This window comes from Paroedura picta, chromosome 14, assembly GCF_049243985.1.
Source record: "Paroedura picta isolate Pp20150507F chromosome 14, Ppicta_v3.0, whole genome shotgun sequence".
Classification (NCBI taxonomy): Eukaryota; Metazoa; Chordata; class Lepidosauria; order Squamata; family Gekkonidae; genus Paroedura; species Paroedura picta.
Window position 1 is genome coordinate 219,587 of NC_135382.1, and position 21,819 is coordinate 241,405.

General features: G+C 47.1%; 1 protein-coding gene across 5 annotated transcripts in view; it reads left to right on the top strand.

Moving 5' to 3' along the window:
• ELP2 (elongator acetyltransferase complex subunit 2) overlaps positions 1-21,819 on the top strand; it is a 111,148-nt gene that overhangs the window by 5,381 nt on the left and 83,948 nt on the right. For 4 of the 5 annotated variants that reach the window (XM_077309702.1, XM_077309700.1, XM_077309703.1 and 1 more), the window contains exons 4-9: positions 3,729-3,885; positions 7,568-7,645; positions 14,229-14,293; positions 17,119-17,185; positions 20,306-20,452; positions 21,601-21,696. In XM_077309702.1, coding sequence (XP_077165817.1) covers positions 3,729-3,885; positions 7,568-7,645; positions 14,229-14,293; positions 17,119-17,185; positions 20,306-20,452; positions 21,601-21,696 — 610 coding nt within the window. Of the gene's footprint in view, positions 1-3,412; positions 3,506-3,728; positions 3,886-7,567; positions 7,646-14,228; positions 14,294-17,118; positions 17,186-20,305; positions 20,453-21,600; positions 21,697-21,819 lie in introns of all 5 variants that reach the window. The other variant, XM_077309705.1, reaches the window with a different exon arrangement.

The following is a 21,819-nucleotide window of genomic DNA, read 5'->3' on the forward strand; positions in this document are numbered from 1 at the left end:
TAAAACAGTTCATTCCTTACCTTGCATATCAAGTAAAGCTAAAAGATAATCTAAAGCCAGTGGTCAAGAGTGTCAGCCTAGGATCTGGGAGCTCCATGTTGAATCCCTGGTCTGCCATGGATACTTGCTGGGTGACCTTGGGGGAGGAGAGCAACATTTTTGGTCCTCAGTGAGGAGAAAGGAAAGTTATGAAGAAGGAGTTGGTTTTTATACTGCCCCAAGGAGTCTCAAAGCGGCTTACAATCATCTTCCTTTCCTTTAGCCACAATAGACATCCTGTGAGGTAGGTGGGGCTGACAGAGCTTTGATGGGATCTCTCTGTGAGAACAGCTCTTAACAGGATTGTGACTAGTCCAAGATTAAATCAAATGGCTGATCTGTTTTCTCCAGTGTCATGGACAGACGGTAGCAATAGGAGAGAACCAATCACATCACTATTAACTCCTATGTGGAGTGCCCCAAGAAGCAGTTCTCTCCCCAGTCCTTTTTAATATCTTTATGTACTCTCTTGCTCAGCTGTTAAAGAAGTTCGGACTGGGATGTCATCAATGAATGACACCAGCTTTTCCTCATGATGGATGGCCATCCTGACTCTCCCCCAGACTTATTAGCCAGCTGTCTGGAAGCAGTGACAGGCTGGCTCAAGTAGAGATTAAATCTGAGATGTAATCCTTCAAAGATGGAGGTCCTGTGGTTTGGTAGTAAAGGTCCAAACGAGGAAGCACGATTGCCCTACCTGGATGGGATGCAACTATCAGTTGCACATTCAGCCAGGAATTTGGGTATGATCCTTGACACCTCCCTCTCCATGGAGGAACAGATCATGAGAGTGGCTCAGCTGGCATTTTTCCACCTGTGTCAAGCCAAGCTATTAGTGCCCCACCTGGCCCCAGAACAACTAACCACAGTGATCCAGGTGATGGCCACCTCTAGGCTGGATTTCTGCAATGCTATATGGAGATCTACGCTTATCCCTGATCCATACATGTCAGCTGGTGTAGAATAAGGCAGCCAGGGTTCTTACAGGAACTCTTTGGAGGTCCCACACCTGGCCTGCACTCCAACAGTTGCACTGGCTATCAGTTGACTCCTAGATCAAGCTTAAGGTTCTGGTATTTACTTTCAAGGCTGTATATGGTCTGGGCCCTGAGTACCTGAGAAGCAGGTCACACCCTCCGCCAAAGAATTAATAGACACAAGTCTGACATCAAAAATCACAGGACTGAAAAACCTGTAGAATATTCAATAAGGGACCTTAAACAGGCTGTTTTATTGCAAAGAAACATCAAGAATAGAGTGGAAAGGGTGGTAGCAGAAAAAATGCAAGTTATTACAACACTCAGAACAATGGAATCCCCAGGACTCAACAGGGATATTGGTTTCTTATCTCACTATGTATGCTAGCCTTATTCAATTCTTATATCCACCCAGTTTGGTGTAGTGGTTAGGAGTGCGGGCTTTTAATCTGGCATAGTGGGTTCAATTCTGCACTCCCCCACATGCAGACAGCTGGGTGACCTTGGGCTCGCCACAGCGCTGATAAAACTGTTCTGACCGAGCAGTGATATCAGGCTCTCTCAGCCTCACCCACCTCACAGGGTGTCTGTTGTGGGGAGAGGAAAGGGAAGGCAACTGTAAGCTGCGTTGTGACTCCTTTGGGTAGAGAAAAGCGGCATATAAAAAACAACTCTTTTTCTTCTTCTTTATAATCCCCTCTTCCTTATAATCAACTCTCTGGTCTCAGGACAGGATAACGAACTCAACACAGCTTGTCACTTGTGAGGATGCTTCCATGGTTGGGTGGAGACAGATGGGGCTGCCAACAATTCTCTTGTAATTCTTTTCACAACTGGGAAAGCATCTGCCATTAGTCACTAACCTTGACATTTTTATTCTCCTCCAATGTTTTTGTGAACAACAATTGAACCCAAAGGACTGATTAGCTTTTCTAGCAAGGTATTATCATCATACTGTCTATTTTAGATGTTTACCGTTTACTAACTCAAAAGGACTGATTAGGTGTTTTAGCAAAGAATTATCATATTGCATAATATGATTTAATTTGGATATTATGACACAGTTTACTAACTTGCCACAATTTACTTTTGTCTTATATCTATACGCTTATGATCCTTGCTCCGTTTAGTCTGAGGAGGAGTGCCTGTACTCGAAAGCTCATGCCTTGAATAAATCTTTGTTGGTCTGATTAAAGGTGCCTGATTGGACTCAGTTTTAATTTGCTACTAATTTTCTTTCTCCTTATATCTGTACTGTTATGATTTTTGTTCCATTGTCTGAGGAACTGTGCATGCACATGAAAACTCACGCCTTGAATAAATCTTTGTTGGTCTTAAGGATGCCATTAGACTTGAATTTGGTTGTGCTACTTCAGACCAACATGGCTGCCCACCAGAATGTAGAATGCAATATGTGATATGGGACGGGAGGATGTGATATTATGGGTCTTTTCTTTCCTCTTCTTTCTTCTTATAAGTTGACTTCTAGAATTTTTTTCTTTTTTGCACTATAAAGGTTCAGTGCTTTTAAGAAATAGTACAGCAATAATTAGTCTATTATACTTTAAAATAAAATTATTGTAATTGGCAGTTCCTTTAATCTTACTGGTGTGGTTCATTTAAGTACTGACCATTTTTAAAGTTGAGATCAGATTCTTTTATTTATTTATTTATTTATTTATTTACTTACTTACTTACTTACTTACTTACTTACTTACTTACTTACTTACTTACTTATTTATTTATCATACTTCTATACCGCCCTCCCCGGAGGCTCAGGGCGGTTTACATTATAACAGAGAACAATACATAAAGCAGCCTGTAAAACATGTATAACTGATAACTAATAATTGTAACCAAATAACAACACAGTATAACAGTAAACAATATAGTAATACAAACAGGTCCAGGGCTTATTGATGGGATTCTGAGGGGGGGGTGGGGGGGAGCAGGGGCTCTTGGTTGCTGTAGATTACGTCTGGTCTCGGCCAAATGCCTGGTGGAGGAGCTCCTTTTTGCAGGCCCTGCGGAACTGTTTAAGCTCCGTCAGGGCCCTGATCTCCACTGGGAGCTCATTCCACCAGGTAGGGGCCAGAACAGAGAATGCTCTGGCCCTGGTCGAGACCAGGCGGACTTCTTTAGGGCCAGGGATCCTTAGCTGAAACAGAAAGTTGTCCTAAATGGAACCTAAAAGGACTTGCAGAAAAAGGAAATAATTAAACCGCAGTTTCCCTGTGTTACACAGAGAGTGTATGCCAATAAAGGTACTCTGAATCTGAATCTTGCTGCTTTTGACCTAAAATTCTTTAATCAGTATTCTGCTTCTGTTCTCTTTATTTTCTATTTAGAAACATTTGTGATTGTTTTAGCCACAATACTAATTTTTTTCTATTGAGTACAAATATATATAGGAGATAGAGGAAATGAGGAAAAGACCCATAGTGCACTTCTGTGAACATTCTGGAGTATTAACTATAATCCAAATTCAGGTTAGTCTAAATTACTAATAGTTATATAGGAAACGATTTTTTCTTTTCCAATAGAAAATAATTGCACTATAATGATGCTATCCACTAGTGGTTTAATATTAAGCTTCTGCTAGCCTTCCGGCTGTTTCAGTGATCTGTTAATTGGGAACATTGATTTACAATTTGATTTGAATTACAGGAGTGTTTGTAATATCTTTGTATGATCATGTGTCTTTCTGTTCAGCTTGTAAACTACACTCGCCTTGAAGGTCACACAGAGGCTGTTTACGCCTTAGATGTTATTTCCTTGCCAAACGAGTCTTCTTCAGAATTAAATCTACTTGTAGTTTCTGCTGGTTCCGACTCCACAGTCAGGGTCTGGTCAAGGCATGGCACAGAAGGTAATCTTTGTAACTCCTTCCGCAACAATATTTGCCTGTCTCCCTCTGGTGTCTTCTGTCAACTGGTAAAAACTGTTTTGTTTTATTTGGTGTTCCCTTGCCAGCTCTTCTGGTCTTTCTTCCCTTTGTGTGCTTTTATTATGTGTTTATATTATATTTTATGGGAAAGTTTTGTGTGTTTGTGTGCATGTTTTCAAAATTCCTGTTACTATCCCAAACATGTCACGTTCTGTTGCTCTGCTCACTGCCTTGGGGTCCTGAATTGAAGGCAAAGGCAGCACATAACTGTTTAAAATAAATAAATAGATCTTGCTTACAGAATGCAAAGAGAAGCTTGATCACAAATTTCTTAAGAAGTGGCATCACATCCCATGTTGCACAATTTAGTGAGAAGCTGAATTCTTGCCAACTGCAAAATAAGCAACTGGAAGGGTGACTCTTGGTATGCTTACCAACCTTGTTATTATGAATTCTTGAAACAGTCCCTGGCAATGTTATAGTTAACCAGAAAGGCAGAAATAGTAAAGACTTTGAGACACTCCAACAGCAAACATACTTATAATAATACTAGAAAATAAGCCCGCTGTACTCAAAATACAGTGGGCGCTAGCGGTTCTGTCCGCCCCCCCCCCCCCCCTGTGGTGCGGCTTACCTGAATGAAATGTAGGCGAGGGGGGCCGGAGTCCGAGCGGGTCTGTGTGCGGGCGCGGCAGCGGCGGCAGGCTCCACTGTTGCCGGTTGTGCTGATTGTCGCTGCCGCCAGGTCAGCCATCTCTGCCGCGGCCGCTAGCTCTGCCGCTGGCTCTGCCGCCAGCGCTGCCGGGTCTGCTGCTGCCGGGCCTCCCGGAACTGGGTCTGCTGGGCGCGGCTGGCTGTGCGGGGCGTCGTCGAGGTGTCAGTCTGGCGGCAAGGGACCAATTGCGAGCCACCTGCCAATTGGGCCCTCTGATTGGTCAGTCCGGGGGAAGGGGCCTATCGGCACCCTTCCTCATCCCAGACAGGGCCCGCCGACGGAGCCCTTACTGTTTTATTTTATCCGCTCCGCAAGGAGAGCTTAAAGATAATAAGTAGTAATAAAACCTGTGCTGGCTCAGTTGCCCACTCCAAGATTCCACCAAGCAGCTGATCCTGAGGCTTAGTTGCTTGGTGGGATCGTTCTCCCACACCCACTCTGAAGCTGCGGAGAGTACTCTCTCTGGCAACACACTGGCAACACAGGTTTTCTTTAAATATTATAGTCGACTATAAAGAAAGCCCATTGCAAGCAGGAATAGAATGGGCGGTAGGACCCAGGGGACACCGGGAGGTGCAGATCTCTCTGTGTGTGTCTCTCTCTCTGTGTCTCTCTCTCCCCCTCTCCCTCTCGCTGCGTATCTCTCGGTGAGCCTTGCAGCAGAAGGCATAGTAGGTAATTAGGAGGGATGAAGGGCTGGTGTGCAGTTTGGGGCAGCTCTCTCTGTCTTTCTCTTTCCCTCCATCGCAGCAGGGGCGGCTCTCTCTGTGTCTCTGTCAGCAGCTTGGGTCAGCTCTCTCTGTGTCTCTCTGCCTCCCTTGCAGCAGGAGTGATAGGAGGGAATGAGGGCTCGTGTTCAGTCTGGCAGGGCTCTGTGTGTCTGTCTCTATCTCTGCCATGTCTGAGAGGAATGTGGCTAGGGTCCAGGGAGGGAGGGCGGGAGCTGTAGAGGCACGGCCAATCTGGTCCTATTCCAACTTGGACAGCCGGACATGTTCCACCCCCAAGGCTGTTTCACAAATATATAGAGGAACCATGGAATAAGGATAGTAGAGCAGTGGTCCCCAACCTGCGGGCCGCGGCCCGGTGCCGGGCCGCAAAGGCCATGGCACTGGGCCGCGGCTCCCTCTCCCTGCCCCGCCCCCGCAGTAAAAAACTTCCCAGGCCGCAAGCTTGCGGCCCGGGAAGCTTCTTACTGCGGGAGGCGGGGAGAGGGAATCAGGGCCGGGCCGCGCCTGTGCGGGCCACGCCCGCTCGGCCCGATCCGCGGGCCCGGCCCGTGGGCGCGGCCTGATCCGTGGGCGCGGCCCGGGCGCGGCTCGGGTGCGGCCCGATCCGCGGGCGCGGCGTGGGCGCGGCCCGCGGGCGTGGCCCGATCCACGGGCGTGGCCCGCACGGGCGCGGTCCGCGGAGGCGCGGCCCGATGCCCTGCCGGTCCCCAGCCTCGGAAAGGTTGGGGACCACTGTAGTAGAGGATTGTTACCATGTGATTTACTAAAACAGTACAAATTATGATCCTATCAAATTGGGGGATGAATTAGAACTAAATAGTTCTATGCCTCTATTAATGCTATTGGCCAGAACAACTGAATAGAACCTTCCCATCCAGAGGACATATGTTGCAGTGGCTGGCCTTTGTCTTTGTGTTCTATTTAAGTTTTTTGAGTAGGATTCCCAATTCTGTTTTTGAAAATATTTGAATATTAGAGCCATTCTAGAAAGCAGCTGATTAAAATATCAATTCAGCTGCAGCCATTGAAAAGTATAAATTACAAGTTATATGTAAAGAGAGCCAGTTTGGTGTCGTGGTTAGGAGTGTGGACTTCTAATCTGGCATGCCGGGTTCGATTCTGCGCTCCCCCACATGCTGCCAGCTGGGTGACCTTGGGCTCGCCACGGCACTGATAAACCTGTTCTGACCGGGCAGTGATCTCAGCGCTCTCTCAGCCTCACCCACCCCACAGGGTGTCTGTTGCGGGGAGAGTAATGGGAAGGCGACTGATGCTTTGAGCCTCCCTCAGGTAGGGAAAAGCGGCATGTAAGAACCAAGTCTTCTCCTTCTTCTTCTTCTAAACAAGTAATGATATTATTATTACTTGTTATTTGTTATTAAATTAAATAATAGAACATATTCTGATGCAATATGATAAACAAATGTGCTTCCTGCAAGGACTGCTAGCAAAACCACTGATAGAAATACTGCGACACAATGGAATTCCTTAATTCCATGGTGACCTTGTCACCTGGGATTTCTTGAGCCCTGATGGGACATATAGTTCATATAGGGAAGCATGCCTGGCTTTGACCAGGGCCAGGGCCTGGCCCCGACCTGGTGGAATGAGCTCCCGGGTGAGCTGCAGCCCCTGTGGGAACTTTCGGCATTCCACGGAGCCTGCAGAACGGAGCTCTTCCGCCAGGTCTATGGTTGAGGCTGGGGTCGGTGAGGAAGATCAAGCCTCCCCCCCCCCCCTCCAGCTTTAAGCATCGTCTTAACCCTCCTTCTTCCCCCCTCTAGAGGCAGGTTTGGGTGGGGGGTAATATTCAGCCATGTTTTGAATTTTTATTGTGATAGATGTTTTGAATTTTTGTGTCTTTTTAATGGGGGTTTTAATGGGTTTTTATGGGACTTTTGTAGCCCACCATGAGCCGGCTCCAAGAGTGGCAGGGAATAAATTTAATAATAATCCAATATAATAATAATAAAGTCCATTACTCATTTGCAGTAGTTAATGCTGAAGTATGTGTTATTAAGAGAAATTGAAGAAGAGTTGGTTCTTATATTGAGGGACTGGGGGGGGGGCACTGCCTTAAAGGGCTGGGTTCAGCTTTGGTAAAAAACCCGCAATTAAGGAGTTTTACAATCCATTCTGATCCTTCCTCACCCTTTTCTTCTACTAATGAGCAAAATAATTCCTTTTCTCCCTCCTCAACCCCCTCCCCCTGCCCCAGCTAAATGCCTTCAGGCCCTGCAGTTTGGAAATGGATTTGTTATGGCTGTTTCTCTGTCCTTGCTGCCGGGCAGTGACGGTAAGAGCATCTGATTTGGGTTTGTGTTATTGTCAAGAAATGTTGAATTAATGTCTTAAGTGTTGCAGTCAGTGGAAACAGCAGCCAGTGAATAAAATATTACGTTTTTAAAGTACTTTACAAAAAAAGCAATGCTAAGACAATGCCATTAAGGTAAACTTTTAAAATTTTGCATTAGGAAGGGGAAAGTTTGTAAAATGTACATACTTAGGGCATCAAATGAATCAAAACTCAATTTAAACAGAGGAATATGTTTTTCCTTCCTTTGTTTCTTTGTGGGGGTGGGGGTGGACCAGATCTAATTAGTGAACTTGCCAATACCTGGGGACTTTGTGTGAAGTTCTGTCAATTACTTCTGATAAGCAGACTTCATTTGAGGAAAATATCTTTATTGAAGAAATAATGAAATTAGCACCATGGGGTTCTTGCTGAGAATAAGGATCCTAAGTAAACTGACCCTTACCTATCACTGCACTCACCCCCCCACCCCCGCCCAAAAGGTTTGGGCCTGACGATTCTTTGTTGTCCAGGTGCAGCACAGCAGGAGGCAAGCTCCAGGCTTGCTACATTCACACCTGCCCTGGACAGTACCTAAGACCTGGGCCGAGAAAACTGGGCTACAAATCAGAGGGCTGCATAAGATGCATTAATAGATAACTGCCCAAAGCAAGCTAATAGCAGGAATCAGGTTATATGGCAAAAGCATAAATCATGGTTTTGATAATTTGTAGAAAAGAGAAGGAAGCATCATCCTGCTTTTCTAGAGACAGGAGGTCACCAAGAGTTGCCAGTAGGCCCAAAGATGAATGCCTTGTCCCTTTAGGAGAAGGCAGAAATGTGGAGATGAACCAGTGTGTCAGAATCAAGTGATTACTGCCATGGTCTTCGAGAACCAAAGTGTAGCCATCTTTGATCTGTTCTGTAGAGTAGCGATCCCCAACCTGTGGGCTGCGGACCACATGTGGTCCTTTGACTAATTGGAGGTGGGCCCCGAAGGACGCCTTCTCCCCCCCCCCCGGCCCTTTACTTCATCCCCCCATCCCTTTACAACACACTTCATTGTTGTGGCATGTCCGTATCTTATTTTGAAGGGATGTTTAAACATTACCATAGTGATCAGAGAGCGCTAGGGCAGTGGTTGAGAGTAGAGGAGTAAACTACCCCCCCACCGGGCCTCAGTAAAAGGCGTTGAGTGGTCCCCAGTGAGTGGTCCCCGGTGATAAAAAGGTTGGGGACCACTGCTGTAGAGCTTGCTCTTAGCCCTTCTGTAAACCTATTTCTAAACTGCTTTGTTCTTCTTTGCAACATTTCCAGACAGTCTGATCTTTGTAAGTGGCTGTAGCTAGTGGAACCAAGGTCGAGGAGGATTGGGTTATCGACTTGGCTGTTTACCCAGACGGCACCGGGGCTTGGGAGGGGATCCCCTCTCTGGAAGTGAGAACATCTTTGGGTGGGAAACTTTGGGGTAAAAGTACTGTTTTTTGTAGAGTGCAAAGAAGTAGTTGTTTCCAGTCTGTCAGCCTGACACAGTGAAACTTTTCGTGTCATGGTGGAGATGAACATCTCATTCAAGCCATTGTTAAAGTGTCTGGACGCTTTTCTGCAGGCATGGGGGCAGCTCAGTTTAAAGCAGAGCTGGCCGGTTTGGACACTGCCATTTTAAAAAATTGCAGTTGTGAGTAGGGGTGAGTGCTTAGGTCCGGTTCAGCCACCTCAGCAATGACCAAAGCTTGAGGTGGCCAGTGCTGCAGTGCAGAGATGGGTGGTGTTGGTGCGCCAGTTGGCGGCTACATGCAGGCGCAGAGCTCTGGTGCACCGCCACCGGCGCTGCTACTCCTCTCCACACTGCGGCGCTGGCCCCCTCGGGCTTCCGTGCTTGCTGAGGCAGTCGAACCATGCTAGTTGTGAGTCTCAGTGGAAATTACAGGAAGGGTGGAAGTGTTGCAGCTCAGCACTTTGTGTGTCTGCCGCTCTCAGATGCTGTATGGGCAGCTTACTAAAAACATGGCTGGGCACCAGCCTTATGTGAAGATGTCTTCTGTAGAGAAAGAATTGATTCTTTTCAGGGCTTCTTGTTCTTAACATGGTGCCTCCCTAACAAGGAGTTCCTGACTGAACCCTGTGAGTAAAAAACCAAAAGAGGAGAAAAAGAACTGGAACCGGAACCATAAAAACCCAACTGGTAACTGTTAGGACCTTCAAGGGTTGAATATCTCTATAAATGTTAAAATTATATTAACTTTATTATGTAAAATTAAAAAGCTTTAGGAATTAAAAACATATATATAGCCCATAAGCTATTACAAAACAGTGTGCTATGCACTATATGAACCACTAGACCAACACATTTTGGCCCATCTTCAAAGATCTGGTTTTAACACACATCAGTTCTTAACACATGAAATATGCATAGCAGCCAATAAAAGCTCCAAAGTAAGTGCTGTCATGTATCAGAGTAATTTAATGAAAGAAGATGTCTAATTATCATTCATTAGCTCTCTTCCAAAGGCTGCCCAAAATTGCAGTGCTGTGTTTCCTTATTAGTGCACGTATTGCAATGAGTGAAGACTAATAGATTGATAGATAGATACCTTTAATGGCACTCATTTCTCATGCTAGCAAAGTTATGCTCAAAATCCTACAAGCTAGGCTCCAGCAATATGTGGACCGAGAACTTCCAGAAGTACAGGCAGGATTTCGAAGAGGCAGAGGAACTAAAGATCAAATTGCCAACATACGCTGGATCATGGAGAAAGCTAGGGAGTTCCAGAAGAATGTCTACTTCTGTTTTATTGACTATGCTAAAGCCTTTGATTGTGTGAAGCACAACAAATTGTGGCAAGTTCTTGAAGAGATGGGAATACCAGAGCATCTTATTTGTCTCTTGAGAAACTTATATGCAGGTCAAGAAGCAACAGTGAGAACAGAACATGGAATCACTGATTGGTTCAAAATTGAGAAAGGAGTTCGGCAAGGCTGTATACTGTCGCCTTGCCTATTTAACTTGTATGCGGAGCACATCATGAGCAAGGCGGGATTAGAGGAGTCACAAATTGGGATCGAGATTGCAGGGAGAAATATCAACAACCTCAGATATGCAGATGATACCACTCTAATGGCAGAAAGTGAAGAGGAACTAAAGAGCCAGTTGATGCGGGTGAAGGAGGAGAGTGCAAAAGTTGGCTTGAAACTCAACATCAAGAAAACGAAGATCATGGCATCCGGCCCTCTCAATTCCTGCCACATAGATGGGGAAGAAATGGAGATAGTGACAGATTTTATTTTCCTGGGCTCCAAGATCACTGCAGATGGGGACTGCAGCAAAGAAATTAAAAGACGCTTGCTTCTGGGGAGGAAAGCAATGGCAAATCTAGACAGCATCCTAAAAAGCAGAGACATCACCCTGCCAACAAAAGTGCGTTTAGTCAAGGCTATGGAATTCCCTGGAGTCCATGGACTCCGGGGAATGGTAGAGGACAGGAAGGCCTGGAGGATCATTGTCCATGGGGTCGCGATGGGTCGGACACGACTTCGCACATAACAACAACAAATGGCATTCCCAGTTGCAATGTATGGCTGTGAAAGTTGGACCATAAGGAAAGCTGAGCGTCAAAGAATTGAGGCTTTTGAACTCTGGTGCTGGAGAAGACTCTTGCGAGTCCCTTGGACTCCAAGGCGAACAAACCGGTCAGTCCTAGAGGAGATCAGCCCTGCCTGCTCCTTAGAAGGCCAGATCCTGAAGATAAAACTCAAATACTTTGGCCATCTCATGAGAAGGAAGGACTCCCTGGAGAAGAGCCTAATGCTGGGAGTGATCGAGGGCAAAAGAAGAAGGGGACGACAGAGAATGAGGTGGCTGGATGGAGTCACTGAAGCAGTCGGTGCAAACTTAAATGGACTCCGGGGAATGGTAGAGGACAGGAAGGCCTGGAGGATCATTGTCCATGGGGTCGCGATGGGTTGGACACGACTTCGCACCTAACAACAACAACAATAGCAATAGAAGTAGCACAATAAAATCAGAGTCCAATAGCACCTTTAAGACCAACAAAGATTTATTCAGGGCATGAGCTTTTGAGTGCAAGCACTCTTCGTCGGACTATGATCTTACATGATAGGGAATATATAGCAAGAATCAATTCTCTTACATCAGTAGACTGTGTCACAACCAAATACAGCCAATGGTAATCCTTTGTCAAAACAGCCAAACAATCCCCTAGAATCCAGTATACTTTACACAGGGAGAACCAAACTGCCTTTTATTAGTGATCAAGGCTTCTCACCTCTCCATATGTTGCTTGCTCCATCTGTCTCCATACAACTGTGAAACATTCCTGCCAGGGAATTGCTGGTCACTATCCCAAGGCCAGGGAGTCAAACTCAAAATTCTATTACAGTCATATTATCATCACAAATAAATATGGATACACAAGTTGAACAAGGTTTGCATGAATAGTGAGATAAAAAAAACCTGTGTCCCTGTTGAGTCCTGGGTATGTCATAGTATAGAGTTTTGTAATAACTTGCATTTCTACAATCTCCCTTTCTAGCCTGTTCTTGAAGTTCCTTTGCAATATAACAGATACTCTCAGGTCCGTTATTGAATGTCCTGGAAGGTTGAAGTGCTGACTCACAGGTTTTTCAATTTTGTAGTTCTTTATGTCAGACTTGTGCCCATTAATTCTTTGGTGTAGGGTTTGACCTATTTACCCTATGTAGAGAACAGGGGGGCATTGTTGGCACTTGATGGCATATACTAAGTTGGAAGATGAGCAGGTGTATAGGCCTTTGATGGTATAGGTGACGTTGTTAGGTCCAGTAATTGTGGCACTGGAGTGTATATGGCAGCAAAGTTGGCATCTGGGTTTGTTGCAAGCTCTAGTACCAGTGTCGATGTTCAAATTAGATGCTGCATTGTTGCGGGTGAGTTGTTTGGGATTGGGGGGCTGTCTGTGCGAAAGAAAAGGTTTACCCCCCAGTGCGTGGGAAAGAGAACTGTTGTTATCCAATAGGGGTTGTAAGTCACTGATGATGCGTTGTATTGTCTTGAGCTGAGAGCTGTATGTAACCACTAGTGGTGTTCTGTTGTTTTGTCTTTGGGATCTGTCTTCTAGCAGGTTTTCTCTTGGTATCCTTCTGGCTTTGTTAATCTGTTCCTTGACCTCCCTGGCTGGGTACTTTAGTTCCAAAAAGGTTTGTTGTAGATCATTTAGATAGGAATCTCTGTCAATACAGACCGGTATCCCCATACCTATGTGAACCTGTGACCAGTATTATACTATTACTAGAAATTAAACTCATTTTACATAATAATATAATGGGCGCTAGGCAAGAGTTCTCGCAGAAGCCTCCGCAGGGCGAAGGCTTCCCGGGGGCTGGGATGGGGCGGGCAGCGGGGAGCAACCTGGGGCGTCCCTCCACCCACCTGGCAGTCTCCCTCGGCCTTCTGCCGGCCACGGGAGCAGCCCCGCCGCATCTGCGACATGGTGAGGCTGCTCCCGGAGCTGGGAGAAGGCCGCTGCCCCCACCCACCCGGCAGGCTCCCTCGGCCTTCTCCCGGCCGGAGAAGGCCACGCCGACCCCCACCCACCCACCCACCTGGTAGTGTGCTGGGGCGTTCTGGCCAGGACCCACCCCTTTTGGGATAATATCCTTAATGTTGTTTCCCATGTCTGTCGTTCCCAAGTGGAGGTGTGGTGGCTGGGAACGGATTTAGTATGCGTGATTAAGCAACCACCCCTCTCCAGAATATCCACATCTGTGCAGTTCTCCCCCAGTTTTGGGTTGGGGGCTCAACAACCTAAACTCCTAGTCCAAAGAAGGGATATAATGTACATGGCAGAAGCCTCAGCCTCTTTAAATCATGAGTGTTATGGCGATTTGGCATTACAATGCATTTTGGGTCCATTTTTTTAAATTAATATTCTGAGGGAGGGGGCTTGTATATGAAAAGATGGTGCTGAAAGTTGATTGGGTGTTGATGCCATGTGATATTGATTGATTGGCAAACCTAAACAGAAAGAACAGCTGGCAGGAATTCCTGACTTCCAGTCCGTGGCTGACTTGAGTGGAAGCAAGACTGGGAGATAAAATGAATTAAAGACTCTCGTGTGGTAGCGGGAAACATCATGGCAACCAGACATGGTTCAAATACCAGGTGGCTTAAGAACCCTCGTGCGGAAAAGGGCTTTGTGGCTCGCCTGGCACCTCCACTGATCCTTTATAGCAGTGGTCCCCAACCTTTCTGAGGCTGGGGACCGGGAGGGCATCGGGCCGCGCCCGCGCGGGCCACGCCCACGCATCGGGCCGCGCCCGCACGAATGCGCGGCCCGACCCTGATTCCCTCTCCCCGCCCTCCCGCAGTAAGAAGCTTCCCGGGCCGCAAGCTTGCGCTTGCCGATTGGTCCCTCCGATTGTCTGTCCGGAGCAAGGGTCCAATTCGGACCCTTCCTCATCCTGGACACATCCCGCCCCAGAACCCCTTACCGCTTTATGTAGTCCGTGGGGCCGCGGGCGGTGTTAAGATAAGGTACAGTTCTATACTGCATCTAAACCTGAGATTGACCATTGTTCTTTGTTTCAGTGCCCATTCTGGCTTGCGGCGGTGATGACTGCAGAATTCATTTGTATACCCAGCAGGACGGGCAGGTACGATTCCTCACTCAGTTTTCTTGTCACTGTGTTTGCTCAGCCTTTGAGAATTCTGTGCTTCCGTCATTTAAATGACTCTTTTGACAGGAGGAGGAACAGTTCCTCAGCCAGGACCTCTCTTTGTGCTCTGGAAGCTATTTTGGTGAACTTTTGCACATATGTTGTTGTTGTTATTGTTGTTAGGTGTGAAGTCGTGTCTGATCCATTGCGACCCCATGGACAATGATCCTCCAGGTCTTCCTGTCCTCTACCACTCCCCAGAGTCCATTTAAGTTTGCACCAACTGCTTCAGGGACTCCATCCAGCCACCTCATTCTCTGTCGTCCCCTTCTTCTTTTGCCCTTGATCACTCCCATCATTAGGCTCTTCTCCAGGGAGTCCTTCCTTCTCATGAGGTGGCCAAAGAGACATCACCCTGCAAACAAAAGTGCGTTTAGTCAAGGCTATGGTATTCCCAGTTGCAATGTATGGCTGTGAAAGTTGGACCATAAGGAAGGCCGAGCATCAAAGAATTGAGGCTTTTGAACTCTGGTGCAGGAGAAGACTCTTGTGAGTCCCTTGGACTGCAAGGCGAACAAACCGGTCAGTCCTAGAGGAGATCAGCCCTGACTGCTCCTTAGAAGGCCAGATCCTGAAGATGAAACTCAAATATTATGGCCTTTGAGACTCTTTTGGGTAGTGACAGTCAGTCAGTAACCTTTTATTGGCATAAAATGTATAAGATATAAAAATAGGGTTTAAAATTTCAACAAAATAGTAAAATGGGGTTAAATAACCAAACAGATCTTAAAATGATTAAATAAACTATAAAAGATAAAATACAAGGTAGGCAGCATATTATAAAAGCATCTTAGTTAAAACTCTGGCAACTAAAATGGTTATCTCTGGGTCTTTGTCAGAGAGCAGAAATTGCAAGGTCATAGATTTACTTACAGAAGGCTTGTTTCCCAGCAAGGCAACAAAGCTGTCATCCCGACACTGCTCATATAAGGGGCAATCTAACAAAATGTGTGAGACAGAGTCAGGGCAACCAGAACCACACGGACAGAGTCTCGCATGGTATGGGATATGGTGGAATCTTCCCTCTAAGACCTTTGAGGGGAACGCATTCATTCGTGCCAGGAGAAAAGCTCTTCTCAGGGGTGGGACATCAAGGAGATGCAAATATGTAGGCAGTGAAAAGTGAGGTATGAAACCAACTCCTCCTCCTAAAATTGACCTGAACAGCCTATTTTTTTTTTAGTGACTTTTGTCTCAATTTTTGTAGGAATTTTAGTATTTGGTATGATTGGATCCCTAGTTGACTATGCATAGAAGTTTCTCAGTATATCATTGTATATCATTGTTCTGTATATTCAACTATCTTATAATGTAGAATATAGACTTTCAGATGAGTGTTATATAGTGAAGATGTTGCCAGCTTGGTGTAGCGGTTAGGAGTGCGGACTCCTAATCTGGCGAGCCAGGTTTGATTCTGCGCTCCCTCACATGCAGCCAGCTGGGTGACCTTGGGCTCACCACAGCACTGATGAAGCTGTTCTGACTGAGCAGGAATATCAGGGCTCTCTCAGCCTCTCCTCCCTCACAGGATGTCTGTTGTGGGGAGAGGAAAGGGAAGGCGACTGGAAGCCGCTTTGAGCCTCCTTCAGGTAGAGAAAAGCAGCATATAAGGACCAGCTCTTCTTCTTCAGTAATCTCAGGGCTCTCTCAGCCTCACCTCCCTCCAGGGGCGTCTGTGGTGGGGAGAGGAAAGGGAAGGCGACTGGAAGCTGCTTTGAGTCTCCTTCAGGTAGAGAAAAGCAGCATATAAGGACCAGCTCTTCTTCTTCAGTATTCTCAGGGCTCTCTCAGCCTCACCTCCCTCCAGGGGCGTCTGTGGTGGGGAGAGGAAAGGGAAGGTGACTGGAAGCCGCTTTGAGCCTCCTTCAGGTAGAGAAAAGCAGCATATAAGGACCAGCTCTTCTTCTTCAGTAATCTCAGGGCTCTCTCAGCCTCACCTCCCTCCAGGGGTGTCTGTGGTGGGGAGAGGAAAGGGAAGGCGACTGGAAGCTGCTTTGAGTCTCCTTCAGGTAGAGAAAAGCGGCATATAAGAACCAACTCTTCTTCTTCTTCAGTAATCTCAGGGCTCTCTCAGCCTCCCCTCCCTCACAGGGTGTCTGTGGTGGGGAGAGGAAAGGGAAGGTGACTGGAAGCCGCTTTGAGTCTCCTTCAGGTAGAGAAAAGCAGCATATAAGGACCAGCTCTTCTTCCTCAGTAATCTCAGGGCTCTCTCAGCCTCACCTCCCTCCAGGGGTGTCTGTGGTGGGGAGAGGAAAGGGAAGGCGACTGGAAGCCGCTTTGAGTCTCCTTCAGGTAGAGAAAAGCAGCATATAAGGACCAGCTCTTCTTCTTCAGTAATCTCAGGGCTCTCTCAGCCTCCCCTCCCTCACAGGGTGTCTGTGGTGGGGAGAGGAAAGGGAAGGTGACTGGAAGCCGCTTTGAGTCTCCTTCAGGTAGAGAAAAGCAGCATATAAGGACCAGCTCTTCTTCTTCAGTAATCTCAGGGCTCTCTCAGCCTCCCCTCCCTCACAGGGTGTCTGTTGTGGGGAGACGAAAGGGAAGGCGACTGGAAGCTGCTTTGAGTCTCCTTCAGGTAGAGAAAAGCAGCATATAAGGACCAGCTCTTCTTCTTCTTCAGTAATCTCAGGGCTCTCTCAGCCTCCCCTCCCTCCAGGGGTGTCTGTTGTGGGGAGAGGAAAGGGAACACGATTGGAAGCCGCTTTGAGACTCCTTCAGGTAGAGAAAAGTGGCAACTAAGAAACAACTCTTCTTCTTCATTTCAGTTTCAGAAACAGCTGGTTCTCCGAGGGCATGAAGACTGGATAAGAGGAGTCGAGTGGGCAGTTTGTGGTCAGTATGAAATGAAACAAAAGCATTTTTAGTATTCTGTCATAGTCAAAGACTCCAGATGGACAGAGGAAGGCAAGTGTTTAAGATAAGTCATGCTTGTCTATTTATTTATTTGCTTGCTTGTTTATTATTTCTTGCATTTTTATCCCTCCCTCCCTTGTGGCTCAGGGCAGTTCACAGGGAACATGAAATCCAATCCCAATGGACAGATATACAAGAACGCAGCCCCTGGGGCAATATCAGTATCAGCAGCATTGAAACATTCACGTATTCACTGCTTAACCACTAGCATTCTGACCACAATCCCGTAGAGCGGTTGGGGTGGGATTGTGTCCTGTGGGCACATCTGACAGGAGGGGGTTCTGGAGGGCCCAGTAGGTGTTGTCAGTTCCCTGGTCCCAACCAAATGCCTGGCAGCCCTGTGGAACTGTGCGAGCTCCAGCAGGGCCCTGATCTCCTCGGGGAGCTCATTCCACCAGGTGGGGGCCAGGACAGGAAATGACCTGGCCCTGGTTGAGGCTAGACTGGCTTCCTTGAGGCCAGGGATCACCAGCTGGTTGGAGTTGGTTGAGCATGCCGCTCTTTGAGGGGCTTAGGCAGAGAGCTGGGCCCTCAGGTACATTGGGCTCAGACCATGTATGTCTTTAAAGATGTTAGTTGGAGCAGGAGTTTATACTCAGGGGACAGTTGGCAGAAAGAAGCCCTGTGGACGAATTTAATAAGGATACCAGTGTAGTTTTCATGTTTGTTCTTCACTGGTTTCTGTGACCATTTCCCTTGCACAAATGTCTTGCTCCACGCTTTGAGGATGGCACTGCTGAAAAATGTACTAGATGGCATGATGTCAGGCAGTTTTCATGGTGGAGGGCCTTCAAGCCACAACCGATTTATGTCTCCCCCTCCTGGGGCTTTCCAGGCATGGGCTGAACAGAGGTGGTCTGTCACAGCCTCCTTCCACATAGCAGCCCTGGCTTTCCTTGGGGGTCTCCCATCAAAGGACTAAGCAGGGCCAATGCTGTTTAACCTCTGATATCTGACCATCTTGGGTTGGCATTGGCCATTCAGGTCAGTGGGCCTTGGAAGAAAAGGTAGAGCAGACTATCTTGTCCCAACCCTCTTTGTTCATATCATGTGGGACAAGCAGACAGGCCAGCAGCTTGCTGCTCTAGTGCTTGAATGCAGACTTATTTGGAGAATGACCACCTCAGGGAAGCCCAGGCAGGCCTGATCCCATCAGATCTTTGTCCCTGGCTAGTACTTGAAAGGGAAACCTCTGAGGATTTGGGTGGCAGTTCCTCTAAGGAGCACTCTAGGGATCATGCTGCAGAGGCAGGCAATGGCAAATCCACCTCTGAACGTCCCTTGCCTGGTTGCCAGGCAGTCCTCAGTAGGCTTGTGCGATTCGGCCTCTTCGGTGGCCATTCCCTCCGGGCACAGCCAGCACCGCGATGGTGGGCACAAACCCACAGATGCGGAGTTCCGCGCCTGCGTGGTTGTGCCCGCCGTTGCGCCGCCGCCCGCCCCGTCCCCCCCCCCCGTGCCGCGGCACTGGCTGCGCCCAGAGGGAACGGCCGCTTCGGTCTTCAGATCTGCCCACACGACCCACAGGCCATACGATAACTAAACATGTCACCAGGGCCATGTTGATCTAAACCAGTTGCTTTTTTTGCTACCAGCGTCCTGAGATCTATTTTTCCTTATGTGCATATGTGTCTGCTCAAATTGCTGTGATAAAATAATTTCAGCTTCCCTTTATTGAGCATATGGCTTTTGTTGGGATAATTGAACAGTTCCCCTAGCTGTGAGGTTTAGAAGGTCGATGTCAGGATCTTTGACTCTGGAAATAAGCAACCTTGTTTTTTGAGACAAAGTTCTTTAATCAGTAGTGACAGAATCCAGGGACGTACATTGTCAGTTCTCAGTTGCTTTGAGAGGGGGGGGGGCTACACATACCGAGCCCCGCCCTCAGGAATGTCAGTTACAAATATAATTCAACGAGGCCTCAAACCTAACTACAAAGTCTATGCATTACAGATTATAATTCTTAGATAAAAGCGGATGTATACAGAGGGCCTACATCTGTATTGATGCGTACATAGTTACATACAATTGAACAGTAAGGTAGATTTTATGAAACATGACCGTTAAACCAGTACGTCACGGTTGGCGCCAAAAGACTCTCTGTGGGAAATAATTTTCGCGGGAGGCCTCCAGAGCCGAGCCTGCCTGCTTGGGACTCAAGGTTGCTTGGCTAGAAGCTTCTCAGCTTACAGGCAATCCATCCACAGAGAACAGAGACAGATACAAACTGGTTCCCACCTCCAAGTGAGGACTGGAATCTCCATGCCTGAGCTTAGCCTGAGTTACCACACAAAGCTAATTACCTCCTAGCAATATACACTCCATAGGCACACAGTAAGGGGCGGGGGGGAAACAGGCTGAAAACTACAATCACTTGGCAGAACCAGCCTGGTTCTGACAGTAGAGAGGAGGTGGCTGGACTGTGTTTGCGCTGGGCTTTCATGTCTTATGGTGTTTAGTGCCCCTTCACTAATTGCTTTCTCATCTAAGCACACGCACATGCACATAAGGAAAAAATAGATCTTAGATATTACTGAAGAAGAAGAAGAGTTGGTTCTTCTATGCCGCTTTTCCCTACCCAAAGGAGTCTCAAAGTGGCTTACAGTTGCCTTCCCTTTCCTCTCCCCACAACAGACACCCTGTGAGGTGGGTGAGGCTGAGAGAGCCCTGAGATTACTGAAGAAGAGTTGGCTCTTATATGCCGCTTTTCTCTTCCCAAAGGAGTCTCAAAGTAGCTTACAGTCATCTTCCCTTTCCTCTCCCCACAACAGACCTCTGTGGTAGGTGAGGCTGATAATTCCTGCTTGGTCAGAATAGCTTTATCAGTGCCATGGCGAGCCCAAGGTCACCCAGCTGGCTGCATGTGGGGAAGGCGCGGGGAATCAAACCCGGCTCACTAGATTAGAAGTAGGCACTCCTAACCACTACACCAAGCTGGTTCTTAGGAAGAAAGGGATGGAAAGAAATAACGTGGTTGTTGGCAGAAACAGAAGGTCTCAGTATTTAAATCTTCCTTTTTCCTGCTCTTTCTTTTTAAAGACGGAGATCTCTTCCTGGCAAGCTGTGCCCAGGACTGCCTGATTAGAATCTGGAAGATTCATGCAGCTTCACCATCATTTCTGGGATCTGGAGAAGATGATGTTATTAAGTTGAAGGAGAACATTTTCACTATGAAAGATCATGGTGGTAAGTCTGTATTTTGTGTGTAGTTGTGTTGGCATCCCCCCCCCCAGATTGTGTAGAACTGCCTTTGGTAGGGTTAAATGTAAAGTTTGCCATTCTTTTGTGGAAAAGAATCAGTAATGAAGTATTCTTCTGCTCTACAGCTGAATTATTAACTGGTTTAAGGTGGATGTGGCTTTTCCAAATGCTTTACCTCAGCTTTTCTGGCGAACATACCTGTCCTTCTCCTGAGCCCTCCTCAGTCTACCTCCATTCCTGGCCAGGAGGCTATTCCTGTCTACTGCTGTTGCAGCAAAAAGATAGGTTGATATCAGTGTCACTATATTCCTTTCAGCTGCTGAGAAGTACTTTGCAAGTGGAAACAAGTTTTCTTCCCAGAGGCCCTCCCCTGTTGCCAGAGCAAGAAGATGCTAATTGGCAGTGTGTGGGTGGGTGGGGGGGGGCAACACTCCTAGCTGGACCCCAGCATGCAGAGCAGCTCATTCTCTTGCTCTTCCTCCTCCTCATGATCTAACTCTCATGTTGCCAAGTTGTGGCTGTCTGGTTGTGGTCACATCCAACCACCAGCTAGTGGCAAGTGCAGGTGAATGCTTCTCCTGGAAGTTTGATCCTGGGCCAGGTGAATCCTGGGAATGTTGGCAGCCATGTGCCCTAAAAGCCACAAAAGATTTTTTTTCTGGGGGGGGGGCGGCTGTTCTGAGGAGGGTGCTTCCTCTTCTACAACCACAGCTGCACGGAGGGTTTTTCTGAAGCTTTTCTATCCCCAAGCCTTCACATCTCTAAGAGGGCACTAAAATGTAGATTAGAGTGTATTTGATTTTTTTTAAGATCTCAAATATCAACAGTTGAAGCTTTAACTAATTATTTTTGTTTTGAACTTTCAGCTATTGTGCAGGAACTTAGATCTAGGCTGTGCTTGTAGTTATTTATTTATTATCTATTTATATGTACTGCCCTCCCCAAAGGCTCAGGGTGGTTTACATAGAACTTAGAAACTATACAATGAGCATCTCATTGCTTTCAGGCAATGTAAAGGGATAGTAGACAGGGACACTGTCATCCTGGATTGCATCACTGGCTTATTTTGCATCTGACGAGCCTTAGCCTATGAGGTTGGCTCGATCCCAATAGTGCTTTTGCTTTGCGGTTAGGTTTGGACACATCCTTTGCTGTGACGTTGGATTCTGTGTTAGCTGGACATGAAAACTGGGTCTCCGCAGTCCATTGGCAGCCTTCATTTCTCACAGGTAAGAATAAAGGTGCGAACTACAGCCTAGTGTAGGACTGGATCTAGCAAATATCTGCTGCCCAAGACACCTGCCCTGTAGGGTAGTCAGGGATGTGAAGACTAGAAGAAGAGCGAAATCCTG